At 44.2% G+C, this 21,678-nt stretch overlaps 1 protein-coding gene across 1 annotated transcript in view; it reads right to left on the bottom strand.

Annotated features, from left to right (window-relative positions):
• The window catches only part of ALKAL2 (ALK and LTK ligand 2), a 221,856-nt gene extending 219,267 nt beyond the window's left edge, over nucleotides 1-2,589 (bottom strand). The window contains exons 1-2 of the mRNA XM_086925202.1: nucleotides 1,850-2,589; nucleotides 165-477 (exon numbers count right to left, since the gene is read on the bottom strand). Coding sequence (XP_086781328.1) covers nucleotides 165-423 — 259 coding nt within the window. The 5' untranslated portion in view covers nucleotides 424-477; nucleotides 1,850-2,589. The remainder of the gene's footprint in view (nucleotides 1-164; nucleotides 478-1,849) is intronic.
• Nucleotides 2,590-21,678: the final 19,089 nt, after the last annotated feature.

Raw genomic sequence — 21,678 nt, 5'->3', positions numbered from 1 at the left:
CATCCCAGTCCAAAGAGACCACCCACCTCCCCCAAGCCCTGCCTACCTCACAAGACAACAAGCCCGGCCTTAATAGTTGTGCTCGTGCTCTGCCCGGTTTCACGTTCATACTAACAGAGTAGTGATGTTGAAACTAACGGGAGAGGCGGAAATGGGAGACTCACCGACTCTCTGCTCGTCCTGATAGTGCCCGTAGTCGGGGGCTTCCTTATCGTCCAGTTTGTAGTCTGTGAATTTGGAGTACAACTGCACCCCGTTTTCCTTGGCCAAGTGGTAGTTTCTCAAGTCCTGTATGATGTCCATGATGAGGTTGAGGACGGCGCTGTCTCGGAGCTCGACCGGCTCGGTCCTCTCTTTGCAGCCTCCGGCCGTCAGCATGCAGAGCAGCAGCGCCATCTGTAAGGGGCATCTCGGCTGGCTCATGGCGGTCAGGCAGGTGGGGACAGCCTCCGACAGCTCCGGCTCCGGATCCCGCTGCTGCGAGACGCAAACACATGTTCACGGGAGGAAAGCTGCAAGACCCTCGTCAAAAAGTATGCAAACATCACCCACGCACTTTCACTGCACTTCTCATGTATACGTTTGCGAAGAACGGATCTGTGTACACGTAGAACTCAGCTTAGGGAAGCGTGCCTGCTGGGCTGAATGCCCTCTGCAGGGCAGACAGGCTCTGTTGAAATATTGTTCCAAACACATTTTCTGAGAATTTGAATATTTCCCTTTTCGTCGATCCATTATTCCATTAACTATGTCTGTATACAGAATCCCCGTCCCTCACTCCATCTGCCCATCTATCCCATAGCTATCCATCCATCCAACCCATAGTGCCACTCATCTAGCATCCACGTAAAATAAATAAATCCATCCATTCATCTATTCACATATACTCACATACACCCTATCCACACTCTCAAACCCATCCAGCTACCCCTTAATCCCGTCCATCCATCCATTCATCCTTACATGCAGCTCATCCACCCATTCAAACCCAGCCAGCTCCCAAACCCATAACCCATCCATCCATCCATCCATCCATCCATCCATCAGCACATCTCGGATTTAAAACTAACAAACTAGCTATCTATCCGACCGTCCGTCTGTCTGTCTGTCTGTCTGTCTATCTACCTGCCTGTCTGTCTGTCTATTCTGTCCAGCTGCAGAGGGAATGCAATCAAATATGTGTGTTCAGACCATCTCCGTCTGTCAATGTGGGTTCCTTCTGTATATTTTCTCTATCCTTCCCTCCCCTTTGTCTTTCTGGCTGCATGCATATCTTTCTAACTATATAGTGTCATTCAATCTGTACAAAAACTATATATAAGCTGTATGCATATATGTTTTTCTTCCAACTTTTTCTATATTTGCCAATGTATGATTTTTTTTTTATCTCTGTCTATCCAGTTACCCCCGTGTACCACTGTTTGTCAGTCAGTATATCGTTAAGTGTGTTGACTATGTTTGTCTTCCGGGCTTTCATCCCTACGGTACCTATCCCTACCAGCTCCTCTGTGCCTGTGTATTAATGCTATGTACCCGTCCCTTTCTCTCTAATTTTCTGTGTTTCTGCCTGCTTGCATCGTGGCCGCCTGTCTCCTAGGAATGTCTGTCTAATCTACCTTCGTACTTAGCAAACTTTCCGCTGCTCTGGTTGTCTGTATGTCAGTCTGATCGGGGGTATGCCTGCCTAGCCAAGTAGTATAAAAGTCATTGTTGAATGCATGCTACTACCACAACTAGATTCAAGTATCTAAAATACTGGAGCAGTAACCTGCACATAGACTTATGAGTAAGCGGAAGTGTGAGAACAAAGAGATAACACCCCCACCCCGGCACCCCTCCGGTGATTTACCTGCTTTAACAAGACCTCCAGGTGTGCCTTCCTTTCGTGAATCCGATGCCTCTTCAGTAAACGATGAAGCAGGTGAGGAGGCGGCAGCCCCTTCTTTTTATCATAAAAGTTTGCAGACGTCCAGGTACTCAGCAGGCTACACCATCACCGCTCCTGGCTGCCTCTTATATAGCATAGGTTTTTCCTGAGGTGGCTCAATTTGATATTATCGACATCCAAGTGGGTGGAAAACAATTAAAAAAAGTCGACTTGGCAACCTTTGGCGAGCGTGCGCTGCTGAAGCGCTCCACGCAGTTGTGGTACCAGGAGTGCTCAGGCACTTCTTATCCTGTGCAGACGTCGAAGCCGCAGACGTCCCAAGTGGGCAACCCCGGGAGCTCCACCAGCGACGCGCTACGAGTCACCCGAGTCGCCCAGCGCCCTTCCCGGCTGTCAGCTCCCCCCACCCTCTAGCCTGCTCGCAACGCGCGCTTCATCTTTCCATCAGTCCATGTGCGGAGGCAGCGCTGTCCGTTTACCGGGAACTTTCCCTCCTAATCCTCTTAACCGGGAAGGTTTCTGTTGCTGCTGATAATGGGCACGGCTCATTATTGCCTGGGCGAGCGGCAGGTTCTGGTAAGGGATCCCTGGTCGATTCCTGTTTTTGTTTACTTCTTGTATTTTGAGGTCTAGTTCAGTGACTGGAAGCACTCACTCTACCTATATGGGAGATGTGTCTGAGCCCTATAGGGTGCCTTACGGCCTACGCCACCTCTCACTCGCCCCGCCACAGGGGTTTGAGTGCCAGAGTAGTGACACTGAAATGCGAGCCTCATGAACTTTACTTTCGTTACATCTCTGAGCTCACCACTCCCTTGCCAAAAGCAAATACGACTTTGAAAGGCACTAAGCTCCGTTTTCCCACACCCAAAAACAAAAGTTTAGTTAGTAACATAGTTTTTTTTGTGATATGTTAGAAACAATGCAAAGCTCTAACTAGCATTGCTACGCCTGCTTCCTGTTCGTTCAGAGGCTAACATTTGTTAGTGGACTTGCCACGAAAATAGCACATTTACCTTAGGTTTACTGCCCCAGCCATTTAAAGTAACTGCACTAGCGACCTCTAGTGGTGAGAAGAGAAGCAGACTTCTGTCACCCCTTTTTAGTTCCTGGCCCACTCTACTTTGCCCATCTTCATCTTTATGCTCAAGGGACTACTTTTCAGCTCGAAAATGCACTCTTGGAGTCTGGTTTACCAATCTTTCACGCATTGTAATGCAGCAAGTGAACTTGCTGGGCCATATTTACCCATATATGACGCATTCCGGCTCTCTCTGCCTGCGCTGGCGCATAATCCATGGGTGAATGCGTGGGAACACACACGCTCTACCCCTCCAATGCCTTCCCAGGGTAGAGTAATGCAAGGCAGAGAGTTGCTCTGTCTTACTTCCGATTTAACAAGCAAAGCAGGGCCACGCAAGGTGGCCTTGCATTGCTTGTTAAATGTGACTTTAGTATTGCGTTGCCCCTGCGTCACCACGCTTGATGCAAGGAAAATCCAACACTATGACACACCTGGCCCAGGGCATATGCTAATTCTGTGCTAATAAGGGAGACCCCAAGAAGGGTTATGACTTCAGATATACTGTATTTACCTCTCGGTGCGTGATAGTCACGATTATGAAATTTCCCATTAAAAGACATATTTTAAAAAGAGCATTTTTAAAAGTAAAGTGACTGTAGGCACAAGTCATTTCCCTGAAGCAGGTAATAGGCCAGCAATTGACTGATTACGAGTTTAAAAGATGAATTCCTTTGGAGTTTTGTTTTTTAATCCTTAAAACTTCTGATCCTCCTAATTAAGTCCTAGGGTTGAGCAGTGCAAATTGGCACATGATATGGAAGAGAGTTTGTGTTTGGAATGAGAAAATAGCGGCAAAGTCACCAATATTAATAGTACTGACAGCAAATGCATGTTGGCTTTCTCTAGAAGATTAATGAAGCGTCAATTGAACACTGATTTGTGGGCAAATCACAATAGCAAACAAATCCCAAAGAACTGGTAGCAAAAATATAGCTATAGGATCCTGCCATATTCAGTAATGCTTATTTGGAATCGTATATTTCAGTTTAGTCCTTTTGGATATTGGACAAAAATTAATTCGTAAGCCTAATATGGGGAAAACACTTTGCGCTGAGATGAAAACCAGGGGCGAAGTGTCGTTTGGCATTTCCTTTCCAACTCAAATCCTGATTTGTGTTTGAAAGTTGCTTTAAGTAAGGCTAAATTGTGCTGTACTGCATCAAAGAGGTATTACATTGGTGGTGCACTTTGTGGGAAAGTGGTTTATAAATTGGTGTCAGATTGGTATCCACCACAAACTGACGTTACTGTTTTCTTAGGTATAGTCAAATGTTTCGCTAATCTAAACCTGAGCTCAATCCCTAGTAGCTATGGTACAGAGCAGACAGGCTCAACTAAATGCAAATGTGTATAGCATTTAGAAGTATCAAAACTGTTAAAAATTAGAAAGCACAGCACAAAAAATCTCACTCCGATTTATAAACATTGAGAAAAATATAATAAGTAAAAATCAAAACAAAATAAAAAATCCAATAAGGGGAATCAGAGATATTAATTTTTTTAAAGAATTAAGTGAAAATAGTGCAAAAAATTGCAGTGCCCCAATGGTAGTCAATGGTTGTGGTAGACCATGACCTAAGCACAATTTGAGGCTGAACGTGATGGTGCATGGGTGGACTAAACCAACTAGATTGGCCCTGCTAGGATCTGGAATAAGGAAGTTAAAAAAAGTTTCTAAATCCCAAAGTGAAAAGTTGTAATTTTTCGGAGGAAAAACTCTTCTCCATGTGGGACAAACATGACTTTCAATCCGACGCCGTGGACAGTAGTCAGTCCTCTGCTTTTCGAGGTCAGTCCCCTTGAAGCTCTGGAGCAAACGTTTTGAAAAGGCTCACAACCAATGAGTTCACTTTCAAGGTTTCCAGGACCACACAGGAAAAACGTAGAAACTCTCAGAGTGTCAAGCAGAGGGCAACAGCAAAGTCTAGTCCATGTCCTCTTCTCAGGAATGTCCTCTTCAGCTTTTTTATGTTCCTGGAGCCACCCAGGGGATCAGGCTTAGGTATGGGCGGAAAATCCGTTCCGCTCGCGGATTTTCGGGAAATCCGCAATCCGCGAGATTCGCGAATCTCCCACAAAATCCGCAAATCCGCGAGCAGCGGATTTTGCTCGCACTGCTCGCACTGTTCGCGTGAGTTCGCGGCTTCCCAGTACAATTTCGCGCCCCGCGAATAAGTGCTAAACTGCAGAAATACGATCTTAGCAAAACTGAAACTACTTGCCAGGTTCAAAAGTTCAGGCTCATCATTAGTAGCCATTTCCTGTAGTGCTTCCTGAGGGGCCCCTCCAGAGTTCAGTTGCCAGTTGCAACTATTATGTGACCCTGCTCTGAACCTCAGAATAGTTACACATATGCCACAAAGGTCCTGAATTACAGCTAAGGGAGACAAGCAGGAGCCAGGCTGGAAGTTAAAATCCATTAATCAGCCCCTAATTCATTATTGTCAGTTGGGGCAGGGCAGGTGTTGTAACTAATTTTGCAACAATGAAAGCACTTAGCAAGTGCAAAATATCACTAATCAGGGCGCACTAAGGAAGCAGGTGCCAGCTAAAAAAATATTCTGTGACACATTAATCAGCCCCAAATTAATTCAGGTCACTTGAGGCAGGGAAGGTGTGCTTTGCTTTGCCGAAAATAATGTACACTGGACAACCAGAGGGTGTGGTGATGAAACAGAGGGTGGCATGGGTGGGCCAGAGGGTGGCATGAGTAGTCAGAGAGTGGCAGTGGTGACAGAGAGTGGCAGTGATGAAGAAGAGTGTCCCAAACAGGCTGGACACGTAGAAACAACAAGTTTGCAAAACTTGCGACCCGACAGGTAAGTTCGCAAATTGCGAAATTGTAAAAACCCTCGCGAACTGGCAGAAACACGGGCGAACACAAAAAAAAAAAATCCGCAAATTCGCGGGAATTCGCGGATTTTGCGGATTGCGAATTCGCAAATCCGCAAAATTCGCGAACGCGAGATCCGCAAAATTCGCCCATGACTAATCAGGCTTATGATCCTTATAGGGGTCAGCAATTCAGCAATATTGGTGGTAATACACTTATCTGAATTGTCTATTGGGGTGGGACTACGTCCCACAGCAATGCCCTCAACAACCTGGAGGAAAAGCAGGGCGAGGGACTTTTGAAACCATGCTTAAAGCACGTCTTGCTCCCCGCAGCATAGGACGTGCACGGGCAGTGACTGGGTGTGCACCCATGTGAAGACTGGGCCAAGACCTGGCCCACCTTTGCTCACAATCAGCCAGAAGAGGCTGGGCTAGGACACCACCTTTGGCTCTTCCTAGAGACATTTTATTTCTGTGGTGAGTGATATTTTATACTTTAAATCTGTGGAGTGTATTTTTCATGGGAAATCATACATTGCAGACTGGAAAAAAGAAATAGACTGGCTCTATACACTCCCAGCCCGGCACTACGTTGGATGCCTTCTGGAGTAGAACCATTAGTGTTGTTTCAAAGGAGATATAGTTGGTCAAGAGAAGCTTATCATTGGATCTGGGGGAAAATGCACATTTCATTACCATGCAACATAATTTGATTCAACATGACAACGCAATCTCACCCTCGGGTATAGGAAATGGGTCTAAGGATATAACTCTTCAACCAAATATAAACTCTGTCCTGGGAACTGAGGAGTGGGATATGAGTTCTGGCCTAATAATGACAGCTTCTGACCCTGTTACTAATGCTGTTTGATGTGACTTGATGGCAGAAAACAACAAGAGGGGGAAGCTGGCCCTAATCTAAAACACCGTAAAAAACCTGGCCTTAGATCCTCTTCATCTTGATCCTCATCAAAGTCTGGGAATCAAAAGCTTTCAAGCTCTCCAGGAAGTATAGATCTGATGCCCATTAAAATTAATTTTACACAAGCTGGGCTTCTGGAACAAATCAAAAAATATGTTCACTGCTGCCATGGCTCGTATCCTGGAAACAATTAGCACCCTAGAGAATACATTAATAGTTGTAGCAGATGCAGTCAAGACCCAGTCAGTGGTAAGATGCCCGCTGGTGCCCTTCTCTGTCTAAAAACAAAATCCTACAATTCAGAATTCCATTAAACCATTGGGAGATCCAATATGCAGTCCCAAGAGAGCTCCAAATTCACCTTTGTAATCGAGGAGTCTAATCGTATAGTCTGAAGGGGGAGTCCACAACCCGAGATCTGTAAGATTCAGTCCCGGGCATTTACAAATCATCAAAGACCTCTTTGCATCTTGCCTACAAATAGTCATCCTTCCAACTTTGGTGCTCTACCTTCTCAACAGATTTGAAGTCTTCTGCCGGAATTCAGCCCCAATGCAGCAATATTAGTTGGAGTACCACCATTGTCATGGGACAAGGAAGAGAACAAAGTTTGCCATTGGCTCACAAGAAACTGCACCATCTCCCTTAAGGAATGTCATAAAATCCTCATGTTGAGGAGAGTAAGGTCACATTAGAAGGAGACTGTATAGTTATTCTCTGCAGGAACCCAGAAATGGCATGACAATCGATCTTTTCCGGCAGCAGGCTGACTTCTAATGGCTTTCCTACTTCCTGCTCCAATGTCCCATTGTTTTTTTGTTTTTTTATCAGCCCCACCTTTCTAACAATCGGGGGTCAAGGGATGATTCTATTGCCCCTACTTTCCCATTGCAGGTTGTCCAGAAGGGTAATCCAAATCCATAATAGGTTTCTGCCACTTGCTGCCCTAGATGACAATGATTGACTCAACACCAACACCAATCATTGGGTATTAATGCTCCCTGGGAGAGATTGTTTGCTAGTGCAACATAAGAACACTCCCCCTTCTTTTCCTGATTGTGTAAAGGGCATTCAACGGGTGGTTAAGGTGCAAGATTATTCAGTAGATAGGAATAGCAAAGGTTTTGAAGATTGATTTACCATGGTCAATTCATCTCCACTTGTTCAAGTGGTGTGTGGCCTTTTTCAATGGAGCAGGTGGTAGTAGTGTGACATACGTAACCTCCCCATCCTTGATGACCTGTGCCCCCCTAAATGTTCTGGATGTAGGGGCATTCAAAGATGGTTAGAGGAGGGTTTTGGCAGCAGATAGAGCATCTTTTTGGAGGCCCAATATGGGTTCCACCAAGGCTTGGGCACTTCTGAACAAGCATTACATTTGTCTATTATGCTAGGTAAATATGTCAAGACCAGGTGAGGAGCCATGCTTATGGCTTTCATGGAACTCTCCTTGGCATTTGATTTAGTAGAAAGAGACAAATTATGGGTTATTATGGAGCCAGCTGGAATCGATTATCTCAACCAAATGACACTGAAAAGTTAGCACCAAGATACCACAATTAGGGTTTGATACACTCAGGATGGTGACCAGACGTCCCCCCATTAATGTATTGAGTCGGAGATGGGGCCAGCACAAGGTAATTGGTTTTATATTTTAAACATTTTATTTTACTTCTCTCGTCGTATATCGACTTACCAGGAAAATACAAGGCTGGAGAAAGCAATTCATATAGTAAGAATCCAGTACCACATCTTGCTTGCTACAAGTAAAGGTATGGAACCCTACCTTTCGTGTGTTATAGCTCCGGAACATAGATGATATCTTTTGTGGTTGCAACTGAATATGACCCATTTCTTAGGGGATTTTCCAGTTTCTGGATCTTTGTTTGCTTCATCACCAAGTTATGTCTACAATGGAATCTTTTGTTAAACCACTAAGCATTTTATGCTACTTTGCCCTTTGTATGCTTACCATAGTTTACGCTTTTTGTGTGCTGTTCATAGAGGGAAATCTTTTAAGTCACATAATGAGGGTTTGATTTTCATTCAGCGCCTTGAGTCATAAATGATTTGTACTGCTGTTTTAAATTTTATCATTCAGGCTCTGAGGCTAAGGAAAAGATATATATTAGGAATTTTTAACCTCTGATTGTCATGCTTTTTCAATATGTTTTAAAATAAAACTTGATTAATGTGTTTTAGAGGCTTATTTTTAACTTTGAAGTGAATAATTGTTTTATTATGTGCTTTTATGGTTGAATACTTATCTGAATAAAGATTTTATTGATTGAAACGGAAGCGTAAGACCACAACTGCCTATTCTAGGAAAAAGGCTAAGGTAGCGAAGACACAGTTTCCCTCACAAGTACTGGCCCAGCCATCCCACCCACTCCTTCCCGTAGAAAATAGTTGCCCTTTAGTACTAGAATCTAGTCCAGTTAAGTCGACGGGGGAGCACGAGAATCTGATAATTGAAAGTGAGAATGGTGGGGCACCACTCTGTATGATTCAAGGAAAGGATGTGGAATTTTTAACGATTGTGTGGGAAACGCTAAAAAAACTCCTTACCCTGTTGGAAGTCAGACTGTTTCGAATAGAAACCCAGCTTCTCGAGACTGAAAAAAGTATTTTAAATCTGGCCACCCTGACCCTATCTGGTAATAAACCAACTAGTCCACCAGCTGCGAGTCACACTCCAACAGTAGCTGCTGTCACTTTCCCATCCTCTCCGGTGATCAAACCCGTCCCAAAACCCCGGCAAAAGGTCCCTGCAAGTACCCCCATTAATAAAGTAGCAGGAAGTGCAAACCAGCTCCCGGCCCCTTCTGTACCAGCTCCTAAAGTGCAGGCAGCCCCGAGGCCTAAAAATCGCGACACTTACAACGCTATTCCACAGAGAGATACATTTACTAAAAATCACTATAGGGGTTATGTTGATCTTCCCCCAGATGTAAGACCCTATGTAGCAGTCCTCACGGGGGTGCCAGAAATCCCATATCAACAGCAGGAGGACTTTGGGTCACTAAAAAATAAGGTCATCCACTGGCTTAATGTGAACAGGCCACTGCCCAATCACCTTAGAAGTAAAATTCTTATGGTGCGACGGGTCCCTTGGATAGGGACCTCGCACAAATCCATCTCAGGTGATTGTGTAATTGTCTTATTCAAAGATCCCAACACTGCACACTTTATCCACTCATGGAGCGGCCATGGTGCTTACTCACCCATAGCAACCAGACCACTAACCTATTTCTATCCCCCGCGTTCTCACTCCCACATGGGGGTAAACCGGAATTGGAACACGATCCCGGAACAAAACTTTATGCAGGGTGGGCCATCCAATCACTGGCAAGATAAATATGGAGGGTGGAATGGGGCTCCCACCCACAACAGATTTGGATGTCTCAAGGACGTGGATTGATTTCACCACTGGGCTTTGGACGCCTCCCCCTTGACAGATTCACATTGCTCTCTCGCTTACCCCCCACCTTGTTCTGTTTCACCAATATCTCACAGGGTTAATGAAATATTGGCACATCTCCATATCTCCCTGGAGATTGTATCCATATCATGGGGGAAACCAAACACACAGAGAAGCAGGTTGTTGACTATCTCACTGTGGGTACATCTACTGATCATAAAAAAAGAAGATGAGCTTATCATCCCATGCCCAGCTGATATGCCACATGCAACTTGTTCACTGGTTTCAGAGGGTCTGTCCCCCTCTAACTACTGTCCGGGCAGGATAAGTAGGCGTCCATTGGTCTCTAATTCTATCGAGGAGGGCGGGGCACCAAGTACACTTTCGATACTGTCCTGGAATGTGGCCGTGTTGGCTAATAAACTTGATTCACCAGAGTGGGTGGAATATGTTGAGGAATATGACATATGTCTGTTCCAAGAAACGTGGGCTAGAGAACAACACTTCCATACAGGGTTCGCTACCTTTGAGATCGTGGCAAAATGGGGTGGGAGGGGTCGACCGTCCGGTGGTTTGTCAATCTGGGTAAGTTCCCACCTTGGATGCAAGGCAAGAAACATTGTAACCAGCTCACCGGACTTCCAGTGTGTTATCCTAGAGTGGGCATCCGGTGTTAGAGTAGCATTAATAAATGTATACTCTAGACCGGTTGGCATTACGGGCACTTCAGGAACAATAGAGGAGTTGGCTGTGTTTCTCGACCGTGTGACCCTCTGCCCATCACTTATAATGGGGGAGGACTTTAACATCCAGTATGAGCCCCTCCCGGATCATCTGGATGGTGTAATTAATGAAGAAGATGATCTCTGGGAGATACCCACCTTGTCGGGCCCACCGGTAAAATCATGGTCACCCCTAGCCACTTAAATGATGTCCCTCACTCTATCCCACTCACTAAGGACTTGCAATGGGCGGATTAAAGGAGACATCCCACCCCAGCATACCTTTAATAGACCAGGGCATGAATCACGAATAGATTACCTCCTGGTCCGGACAAAGGATTGGAATAAAGTGAGGGACTTCACTATACTTAGAAGGACTGACAGTGACCACAATGTTTTGTCACTGAGGTTCGCTGTCCAGGGTATGCCAACGTCAAACACAGACAAAAACTCTGCATTTCCGGAGGGTCTCGTTGCATCTAGCAACAGACGCAGAATTAGATGGGCTACACTAGTGCAGAACCCAAAAAACACTCAGAGGCTATACGAGGCAGTGGTCCCTGCCCTTGAAAAAGTCAGGGATCTCTTCCTTCAGTCACAAACTACCGATAATTTCAGAGTGCTGGAGGATATTCACTCTGAGCTTTGCACTAACCTGGCAGAAGTAATGAACCCGGTGGCCGGGACGAAAAAGAGAAAGAAAAAGAGAGCCACATGGTTCAATGCTTCTTGTAGAAGTGCAAAGGCTGCCCTCCTAGAGTCCCTTAAAAACCGGGATACCCCTAGCAAGATCAGGTATAAGAGGATGGCCTACAAGCTCACCACCCGTAATGCCAAAATAGAATGGGACCAGCACAATTGGTCGGAAATGACGGCTGCCCTAGCATTTCATGATGCCCGCAAATTCTGGCAGATCGTCAAGCATGGTTCAGCTGAACCTATAGCCGCAGTAGGTGCAAATATTGCTGCCACAGTATGGAAAGACCACTTTAAATCCTTGTATAGTGTGCCTGATTCGGGCCAACCAGGGAACCTACTTGATCCACCAATGGTTCAATCTTTGGAAAGCGTAGTCAAGATGGATGGGTTTACCCTGGGAGAACTTAATAGGGCAATCCTGGACCTTGCTGCAGAAAAGGCGCCTGGCCTGGATAAACTCCCAGGTGACCTCCATAGGCAGGAGGTCAAGATCTGGGCCCCCTACCTGAGGGAGCTGTTCAATGCTATCTTGAACGGCATGACGATCCCCCCGACTTGGCTCGGGGCAGAGATAGTCCCTATATTTAAGAAGGGTTCGCCTCTGCTCCCAGCCAACTACAGACCAATAAGCCTGATAGACATTTCCCAGAAACTCTTCACTAGGCTACTACTGGATCGTTTATCGGAATGGATGTCGGATCATGATATTCTGAGTCCATTCCAGGCGGGATTCAGAAAGAAGATCTCCACCATAGACCAGGTCTTTTGGCTCGCCCTCATCTTCTGGAAAACGGTACAGCTGGAGGGTGGCAGCCTCTACACTGTATTCGTGGACCTGAGGGCGGCCTTCGACCTGGTCCCCCGCAGAAAACTCTGGGAGGTGCTGACCAAACTGGGGGTCCCCGGGGGCTTGCTGGAGATGATTATTCGTCTCCATACCGCCAACTTTGCCCAGGTGAGGTGTGGCAAGGAGGGGGCGTTGTCAAACCGATTCCCCGTTGACAGGGGGGTTAGGCAGGGTTGTGTGCTTGCGCCAACCCTGTTTTGCCTCTATGTCAACGGGGTAATCGCCCACCTCAGTGGGGTTGCCAACTCTGACGCCCCTAAGTTGGCAGGCAGCAGGGTACCGGTGATAATGTTCGCCGAAGACACCCTGTTGCTCTCAAAGTCCCCAATGGGGATACAGCGCGTCCTAAATGGCTTTGTGGAGTTTTGTGGGGAACATGGCCTAGAAGTTAACACCTTAAAGACCAAATTTATGGTCTTTAATGCCCCACAAAAGCTATGAACCGCCCCTACCATCGGCCAGACCAGACTAGAAAGGGTGCGTACCTTTGAGTATCTTGGGCTCCTGCTAAATGAGAACATGACCTGGTGCACACACCAACAGAAAGCACTACTTAAATTGGCCCAGTACTCGGGAGGGGTTATGAGGCTCATGGGAAACAATAGGTCATCTATCAAACCCGTCGGCCCACCACTCCAGATTTACAAGGCACAGGCAAGGGGGGCCGCCATGTATGGTTGCGAGCTATAGGGACACGTATCTTCTTCAGATTTGATGAAAGAGGAGAATAAGTTCATTAGGCAGGTGGTACGACTTCCGCCTAGCACGCCCCTTGTTCCACTGATGTTAGATTTAGGGCTGCGACCTCTAAGCGAAGAACTGGCATTGCGTCCCCTCGTTTACTGGCGCAGGCTGTGGGCAGTTCCAGAACTGAGCAGCTATAGGCAGGGTCTGCAGGAAGTTCTAGCCATGTCTAATGCTGGGAAAATTAAGTGGCTTAAATTTATTAGAACCGAGTTGGAGGGTCTAGGCCTATCGACACTCTGGTCTGATCCTCTATCTGCATGCCCACTAATTTCCAAAAAGAGACTGGCAAAGGCATACCACAACAGTAAATTAGCGGCACTCTGTCGTCAGCAAACTATGGGCACATACACGGAGTCATTTATATCTATTAAGGACAGCTACAGATTTGAACCAGCCATTGACAAAATATATCCTTCTCTTCTTAGGAAACTATATTTACAATGGAGGCATGGGACTCTTCCCATCAGAGCTCTAACTAGCAAGTGGAGTAAATCACCAACTAGCCTATGCCCGGCTTGCAGAGTGGACAATGAATCAAAACTCCACATAGTCTTTTTTTGTCCAGCTTACCACGCCTCCCGTAAGAAATGGATTATCCCCATATGTAGGAGCCTGGGGTTCGCAGAGTGCCTGGCCGCGTTTAGAGTACTCAAATCAGACTTGACTGATCACATTGTCTTTGCTGTCGCTAAATACTTAGGAGCAATGTGGTACCTGAGAAGCCAATACCTTAAGGCTGCTCACTGATCACTGACTGACTGTAGAACAAAACCAGAAACTCTCTAGATAGGAAACATGTTATGTACCCGGATGGATTGTGATGTTTTACTGTTTTATTGTTTTAACACTTATGAAATGAATTATGCATATCTTTTATGGTGATATAATTACCGAAATAAAGATTTATGAAATGAAATGATTGATTCTTATAGATCTTTCTGTAATTGGATTTAAAGTGGAAAGGGCTCCAACATCCTCAGGTCCTTGTCACAGCTCACAGACTCCAAGTGCAGCAGGTTTAGTCCACCTGGTATCCTTTCACAAGTCGTGTATTGTTCTGAGGAAGGCTGGGCAAGGGTCTAGTTTTGTAGAGTTCACCAGCTTGTGACTTCCCCAGTCAATGGAATAAATGTTCCCAGGCAATGACCTACCCGCTTTTGCAGTAGTTCTTGTTTGCTTTACTGCAAACAAGTCCAAAAGGCAATGTGTCAAGGAAAATTAAAAATGGCAAAAATCATTGGTTCATTAAACTTCGGCTCTGAACCTTGGGGGTGTGCTTGGGGTGTGTACAATGGTAATCCTAATGTCCTGCTACATCTAACTCTGAAATCCAATTTGAAGCAAGCACTGTACCCATAAGACATCCAGAGACATAAGTCTGGTAGGCAAAAGCAGGGTCTTTCATGAACCATACGGGATATACACAAGTACACAAGAACTGTCCTAGCATCCTGTTCTCTCCCTTTCAAGCATGCCAAAGTGTTACATGTGGCTCAACAGACCAATCAGGTAGGGGTTGGCATTGTGGTGCCTACAGAACACCCACTACCCCCTGCATATTCTAATTAGCTCAGATAAGTCATCTTTGCCTGTTCACGTCATCCTATTGTGTGTTGCTGGGAGGAATTTTACATCTCTTTTACACCTCTTACCAAGCTGAGCACAGGCTCAGAGTTGGCAAAGACCATTGCTAATTAGCCCTCTGACAGCTCAGGCGGTAAAAGTTAACCTTCTAAAAATGACTTTCCTTGATATTTAATAAAGATCCGACTTCATCATTGGACTGTATTTTTACTAACTACTAAAATAGTGGTTTGATTATTTTTCTAGGTGGGTCTAATAATGAGATATAGGTCATATTTTAATCTGAATTCTGGTTTTCTACATAGGAGAGCTCGGCCTGCCTCTGTGAAAATAGCTGTTTGAGCTTGGTCATTGTAGGGACGTTAACATTTCTAGATGTCCCCCTTTTAGTACCATGCACCCTACCTTGTGGGCTACAAGGTTTACATAGGGAAGATAAACTAATATTTGAAAAAGAGGTTTACTATTAAAAAGGGTTATTTTAACAGGTTACACTGCAGGCTTCATATTGCAGCCGCAAGGCTCAAATGGCAGGCCTGAAGCCATGTTCTTACTTTGTCACACTAGTGGATGACACAATAAGTGTGACAGCCCACAGCTGACATTTCAGCTTTCCATACCATGGGTGAATTTTGTGCACCATATACTATGGGCATATATGAAAGTTAAAAAGGCAAATCAGGGATAAACCAATTTCTCAATATTTTAGGGGTCAGAGCACATACACATGGCACTGGACACCAGTGCCCCAGTGTAAATAGTCTGAAAGACAGCAACGAAAGACAGCAAAAAATGGGGACAACCATGAAAAAATTGGCATTTTTTGTACATGGCTGTTCCGTGCAAGCACCCTTGTGCTTTGACACAAATCCCAATTCACTAAAAAGGTAGACTGGGGTTTCCCCCAAAATTTATGTCTTCTCCAGGAAAGCATAAGATTTGAGAATTTGTTATTTCCAAATGTTGCATGAGTGCCTGTTGGATCTGTCATCCTTAGGGTGGTCTTTTCCCCAATGTTTCGTTTTTGGTGCCCAATTTTTCTGCATCTTTTTGTAGGCCTTAGGACTCTGAAGACTTTACCACTGCTAACCAGTGCTAAAGTGCAGGTGCTCTTTCCCATAAACATGTTGACATTGGTATATGATTGATTGGCATATTTAGTTCACTTATGAGTCCCTTGTAAATTGAAATACCTTGTACCCAGGGCCTGTAATCTAAATGCTATTAGTGGGCCTGTAGCACTGATTGTGCCACCCACATATGTAGCCATTCAAACCTGCCTCAGTCCTTACTTTGCAGGGCTTGTGTGTGCAGTTTACTGCCACTTCAGCTTGGCATTTAAAACATCTTGTCAAGGTTTAAAGCTCCCTTTTTATTACACGTCACCCCTAAGTTAGGCCCTAAGTGACCCTAAGGGTAGCGGGCTGTGTATCTAAAAGGCAGGACATGTACTTTTAAGGTTTACATGTCTTGGCAGTGACAAACAGCTACATTCATTTTCACAGCTGTGAGGCCTACTCCTTTCATAGGCTAGCATCGGGTATTCCCTAAAATACCTTTTATGTGTAATTCCCTTGGAATTGGAAAGGAGTAGCTACTTCATGTTTAATATCTTTGGAATGGTGGTGATAAATCATCTTTAGTGATAAAGTTGAATTTGACATTACCTTTTTAGAAATGCCGCTTTTAGAAAGTGCTGCGGCAACAAATGATGAACAAAATGCTGAATGAATCAAACCTTCAACCCCAGTCAAGAGAGCTAGGTTAAATCCATTGTTGTTTTGCTCACAACGCCACCCCAGTGTGGACCCATTCATATGTAAATCAGCCTAGACCCAACTCCCTGCCCTGCAGAGAAAAAAAAACAATGAATTGAGGCCCAGATCTCTGTAATCGGGTGAATGTTAGACATTGTTCAGCATCTGTCCATCAAATGCTCTTTTTACATTTGGCACCCCGAGTAGGACGGGTATGCCCAGACGTGTGTCCCGTTCTCTCTATGCTGCTGGAGTCAAGCTAGCCTTTGCTGATGAGGGGTACTACGCCAAAACCGGCCCCAGGATGCTTGTTTCCAGTCCAAGGAGGAACTGTCTTGGCCGTTCAGGCTGGACTGTTAACACAGGGAGCAGGGTCAAGACTAATCTCCATATGGCTGGGTTTAAACTGGAAAAACACAATGGATTTAGGCCCAGACCTTTGTACTTGGGTGAATGTTTAGTAAAGAAAAATGTTTTCCCTGTGGGAGATCAAGTTATCTCAGATCCAAAAAGAATTCAGAGACCTATCTCACTCAGTCTGCATCACTCACTCAAATATCAACATTTTACTAGGGGAACACTCACCAGAAGGAAAAAGCCAATATTTATGTAAAAATATAAATTTTATTTCAATAAAAAACACATGAATGCATTTGCAATTTAAAAACACATACAATGTACAATAAAACCACCTAATGTGGAAATGGAGAAAAATGGGAAAAGACAATAGTATTTGTCTTAATCTTGTTAATTCGGACCCACTGTTTGACAACACTGGGAAGGATTTTCCTTCCTTATACCCAATATGTTTGTTGGCAACCTCCAAATTTAACCCTTTGTGAATGCGTCGACGCGTTTCGGAAGCCTTGAGTGATTATGGCCTCCTTCCTCAGGACAATATCTATGATTTTCTCCACAATCAGTGTGTCACCTAATGCACAAATAAAACATAGCTTTTAGCCCACAATCTAACTGTTATGATTTTACATTTAATTATCACCATTGTGACAACCTTCGGTCTATACTCTAACACTAGGACCTATACACGTTATTAGCATGGTTCCATATATCACCTTCTATTGCAATTACGACATTTATTTTATAAAAAAGAGAACACAGTCAAGTTATCCACGTTTTACATACTGTTGAAACAACAGGTCATCTTTTGAAACAACAGATCATCTTTTAATTTCTATCGCGTGATTCACATATTTTATAGGATTCCATATATCACCTTTTGTTTCATCCAGGACATTTATTTTTGAAGAAGTACAGTCAAGTAGTCTGAGCTTTACACACTGTTCAAACTACAGGTCATCTTTTGCTTTCTACGGTGTGACTCGCAAACTTTACACAATTGTTATCTCTATCCCATGTGCCCAATTGTATTTCGTGAACTATACAGTTATTATTTATGTACATCCCCTTGTTTTTTACACATATAGATGTCCTCCTCTTTTGTCTGGTCAGTGCTACCCCGGTAAAACATTCCAGTCTTTCTGGCACTCTTTCACACCATTCAAATCACACGTTTAACATACACATGTTACTCACCTATGCAATTGCATCTTGGTGAGTTGTGTCAATTATTTTTCTATCTGGGGACGTTTTAAAATTTGCACGATTTTCCAAACTCCTATTAAATATACAAAGGAGTACAATGCATTAATGAACCCTAATTTGTATTAGGATGATGGCATGACTTCTATTTAGTCAATAAAGTATTACCTTAATTTTTTAAAAAACCGATGGAAAGCTTCAAATACGGTGTCGTTCAATTATTTGCACTCGTTTTCGATTTTCCTATCGTGATCCTATTCAAAAGGAATAGATTATCTTTTTTAGTGCTCTGGCTTATTACACTGAGAGTAACTTTCATTACACGCCCCCCAGTTTGTGGATGTTTACCTCAAGGGGTAAATGTTTGACATTGTTTAATATTCTGTCCATCAATTGTTCTTTTTGCGTTTGTCACCCGAATGGGACAGGTATGCCCAGACGTTGGACCAATACAAAAGGGGCCTCCTGAGAAGGATTAGGGCAGACGTCAGGGGAAAATTACACTACTGCAAAGGAAAAAGTCCACCCAAGCGGATCAAACAATGACCCATAAGGAGTCCACTAATTTAAATGCACAACATAGAGCTCACCAATGGGCGACAAAAAGGCCATAGGGTGGAATGAACTTCAAGTATAAATGTACAAAATCTTTATTTTCTTTCTCATATTTTTTTTGCACACATTTTATCCAAGATATTTGATAACATAATACATCAGTTCATTAGTTCATAAAACATAAATCAATAAATACGCATAATATAAAGACCCCCCACATCAACCTCTCATCCTACATCCACTATCTTCTCATCCAATCACACACAGGCATCCCCTTATACACCAAACACTATATACAGGTTCCTCAACGTAATCCCCAGAGTGACACATGAATAGGATACTGCGGAGTCTTCGTAGCAAGCTGCCAGAGAGTCCAGATCGATGTGGCAGGACCCCAGAAACACGTAACGCCAACGCGCGTTTCGATGCAGGGCCCAGATCTACCGGCGCACCTTCATCAGGTCTCTCACGCCGAGAGAGTGGGGAAAACACAGCACATTTGTAATACATCCGTGGCCAATCTGTTATAAACAAAAACTAAATTTAGAATCAATAACCTCATAGACTGTTCAATAATTTCCAATTTCACACTTGATATACAATAGGTCCACATTTAAAACCTAGTACTTTTCATAAAGTCCACGGAATCAGGTACCGTTTATGCAAATTTCATTCAATTGGATAGACATATACAGCTCCAGGTTTTAGGAACTCTATATACAGCATTTTGTCTTAAAACATCACCCCACAGCTGGTGAGCTCTACTGTTGCTGAGAAAATAATTTAATAATAAACTGGAAAAATAAACGCAACCAAGGCACACATAGGAATCCCTGGATACAAGAAATACCAGGCATTACATTCATAACGGTTCATAGAAGCACCATACTCTTCATTGATATTCGAGTGGTCAAGTGGCATTCCCCCTGAGAGACTCTATCATACTTGGCTGCGAGGTAAAGAGTTTCAATTTCTCTAAGAAAATTTTAAACCGATTCTTCTAACGGACACACAGTTTACTCAACATTTAATACAATCCTTTTACCTCTGCACTGGTTCCTGGGTCCAAATATCGCAGCAGGTTTATCAGAGCTCGAGATCACTTGCCCAACAGAGATGACGTAGGAAACGCACTAATCCGATTAGAATCTGTTTTGAATTTTAACAAGAATAGAATTGTTTCAACTAGGTTCGTTAGGGGAGAGAATACACAGCTAGGCCAAGAAGCCGCCCACAACCAGTCTTTCGTAACGAACTTACCCACTATAAATATTTCTTCCACAAAGCATCCTCTGTTGGTCTCACGAAGATCACAACTTCCTGCGTCAGACAGCACGGTATAGATATGCCTAAATAAAATATACATAGGTGGGTCATACATTGTTGCCCGCAGATCGTCAGATGGTAAAATCGTTCAAAGCGATAGCAAATAAACAGGCTTAGTTTCAAAAGGCTGTGAAATAACCTGCTTCTTTATTTTTTAGCGGTTTGGTAAGTTGGGATTATACGACTAGCGGCTGCCTTTTTGGATGACTTCTCAGCGGGAGACTAGGTAGATGTACCGGACTTAACATACCGTAAGATAACTGACACGGGGAATAATCACAATTTCAGGTACTCGGTCGGGGCAGTCAGCTAGGAATTCCGCACACAGCTACAGATCAGACGTTGGTCCTGTGCTTTTTATGCCACTGGAGTAAAGCTTACCTGGCTGATGAGGGGGTACCCAGGGGATCAGGCAAATGATCCTTATAGGGGTCAGCAATTCAGCAGAATTGGTGGTATTACACTTATCTGGATTGTCTATTGGGGTGGGACTACGTCCCCCAGCAATGCCCTCAACAACCTGGAGGAAAAGCAGGGCGAGGGACTTTTGAAACCATGCTTAAAGCACGTCTTGCTCCCCGCAGCATAGGACGAGCACGGGCAGTGACCGGGTGTGCACATGGGTGAAGACTGGGCCAAGACCTGGCCCACCTTTGCCCACAATCAGCCGGAAGAGGCTGGGCTAGGACACCACATTTGGCTCTTCCTAGAGACTTCTTATTTCTGTGGTGAGTGATATTTTATACTTTAAATCTGTGGAGTGTAGTTTTCATGGGAAATCATACATTGCAGACTGGAAAAAAGAAGTAGACTGGCTCTATACACTCCCAGCCTGGCACTTCGTTGGATGCCTTCTGGAGTAGAACCATTAGTGTTGTTTCAAAGGAGATATAGTTGGTCAAGAGAAGCTTATCGTTGGATCTGGGGGAAAATGCACATTTCATTACCATGCAACATAATTTGATTCAACATGACAACACAATCTCACCCTCGGGTATAGGAATGGGGTCTGAGGATATAACTCTTCAACCAAATATAAACTCTGTCCTGGGAGCTGAGGAGTGGGATATGAGTTCTGGCCTAATAATGGCAGCTTCTGACTCTGTTACTAATGCTGTTTGATGTGACTTAATGGCAGAAAACAACAAGAGGGGGAAGCTGGCCCTAATCTAAAACACCGTAAAAAACCTGGCCTTAGATCCACTTCATCTTCATCCTCATCAAAGTCTGGGAATCAAAAGCTTTCAAGCTCTCCAGGAAGTATAGATCTGATGCCCATTGAACTTAATTTTACACAAGCTGGGCTTCTGGAACAAATCAAAAAATATGTTCAATGCAGCCATGGCTCCTATCCTGGAAACGATTAGCGCCCTAGAGAATACATTAATAGCTGTAGCAGATGCAGTCAAGAACCAGTCAGTGGTAAGATGCCCGCTGGTGCCCTTCTCTGTCTAAAAACTAAATCCTACAATTCAGAATTCCATTAAACCATTGGGAGATCCAATATGCAGTCCCAAGAGAGGTCCAAATTCACCTTTGTAATCGAGTAGTCTAATCGTATAGTCTGAAGGGGAAGTCCACAACCCGAGATCTGGACGATTCAGTCCCAGGCATTTACAAATCATCAAAGACCTCTTTGCATCTTGCCTACAAATAGTCATCCTTCCAACTCTGGTGCTCTACCTTCTCAACAGATTTGAAGTCTTCTGCCGGAATTCTGCCCCAATGCGG

The sequence above is a fragment of the Lissotriton vulgaris genome, chromosome 6, assembly GCF_964263255.1.
Source record: "Lissotriton vulgaris chromosome 6, aLisVul1.2, whole genome shotgun sequence".
NCBI lineage: Eukaryota > Metazoa > Chordata > Amphibia > Caudata > Salamandridae > Lissotriton > Lissotriton vulgaris.
Note: the sequence above shows the minus strand (reverse complement) of the source record. Positions and strands in the feature narration are given on the sequence as shown.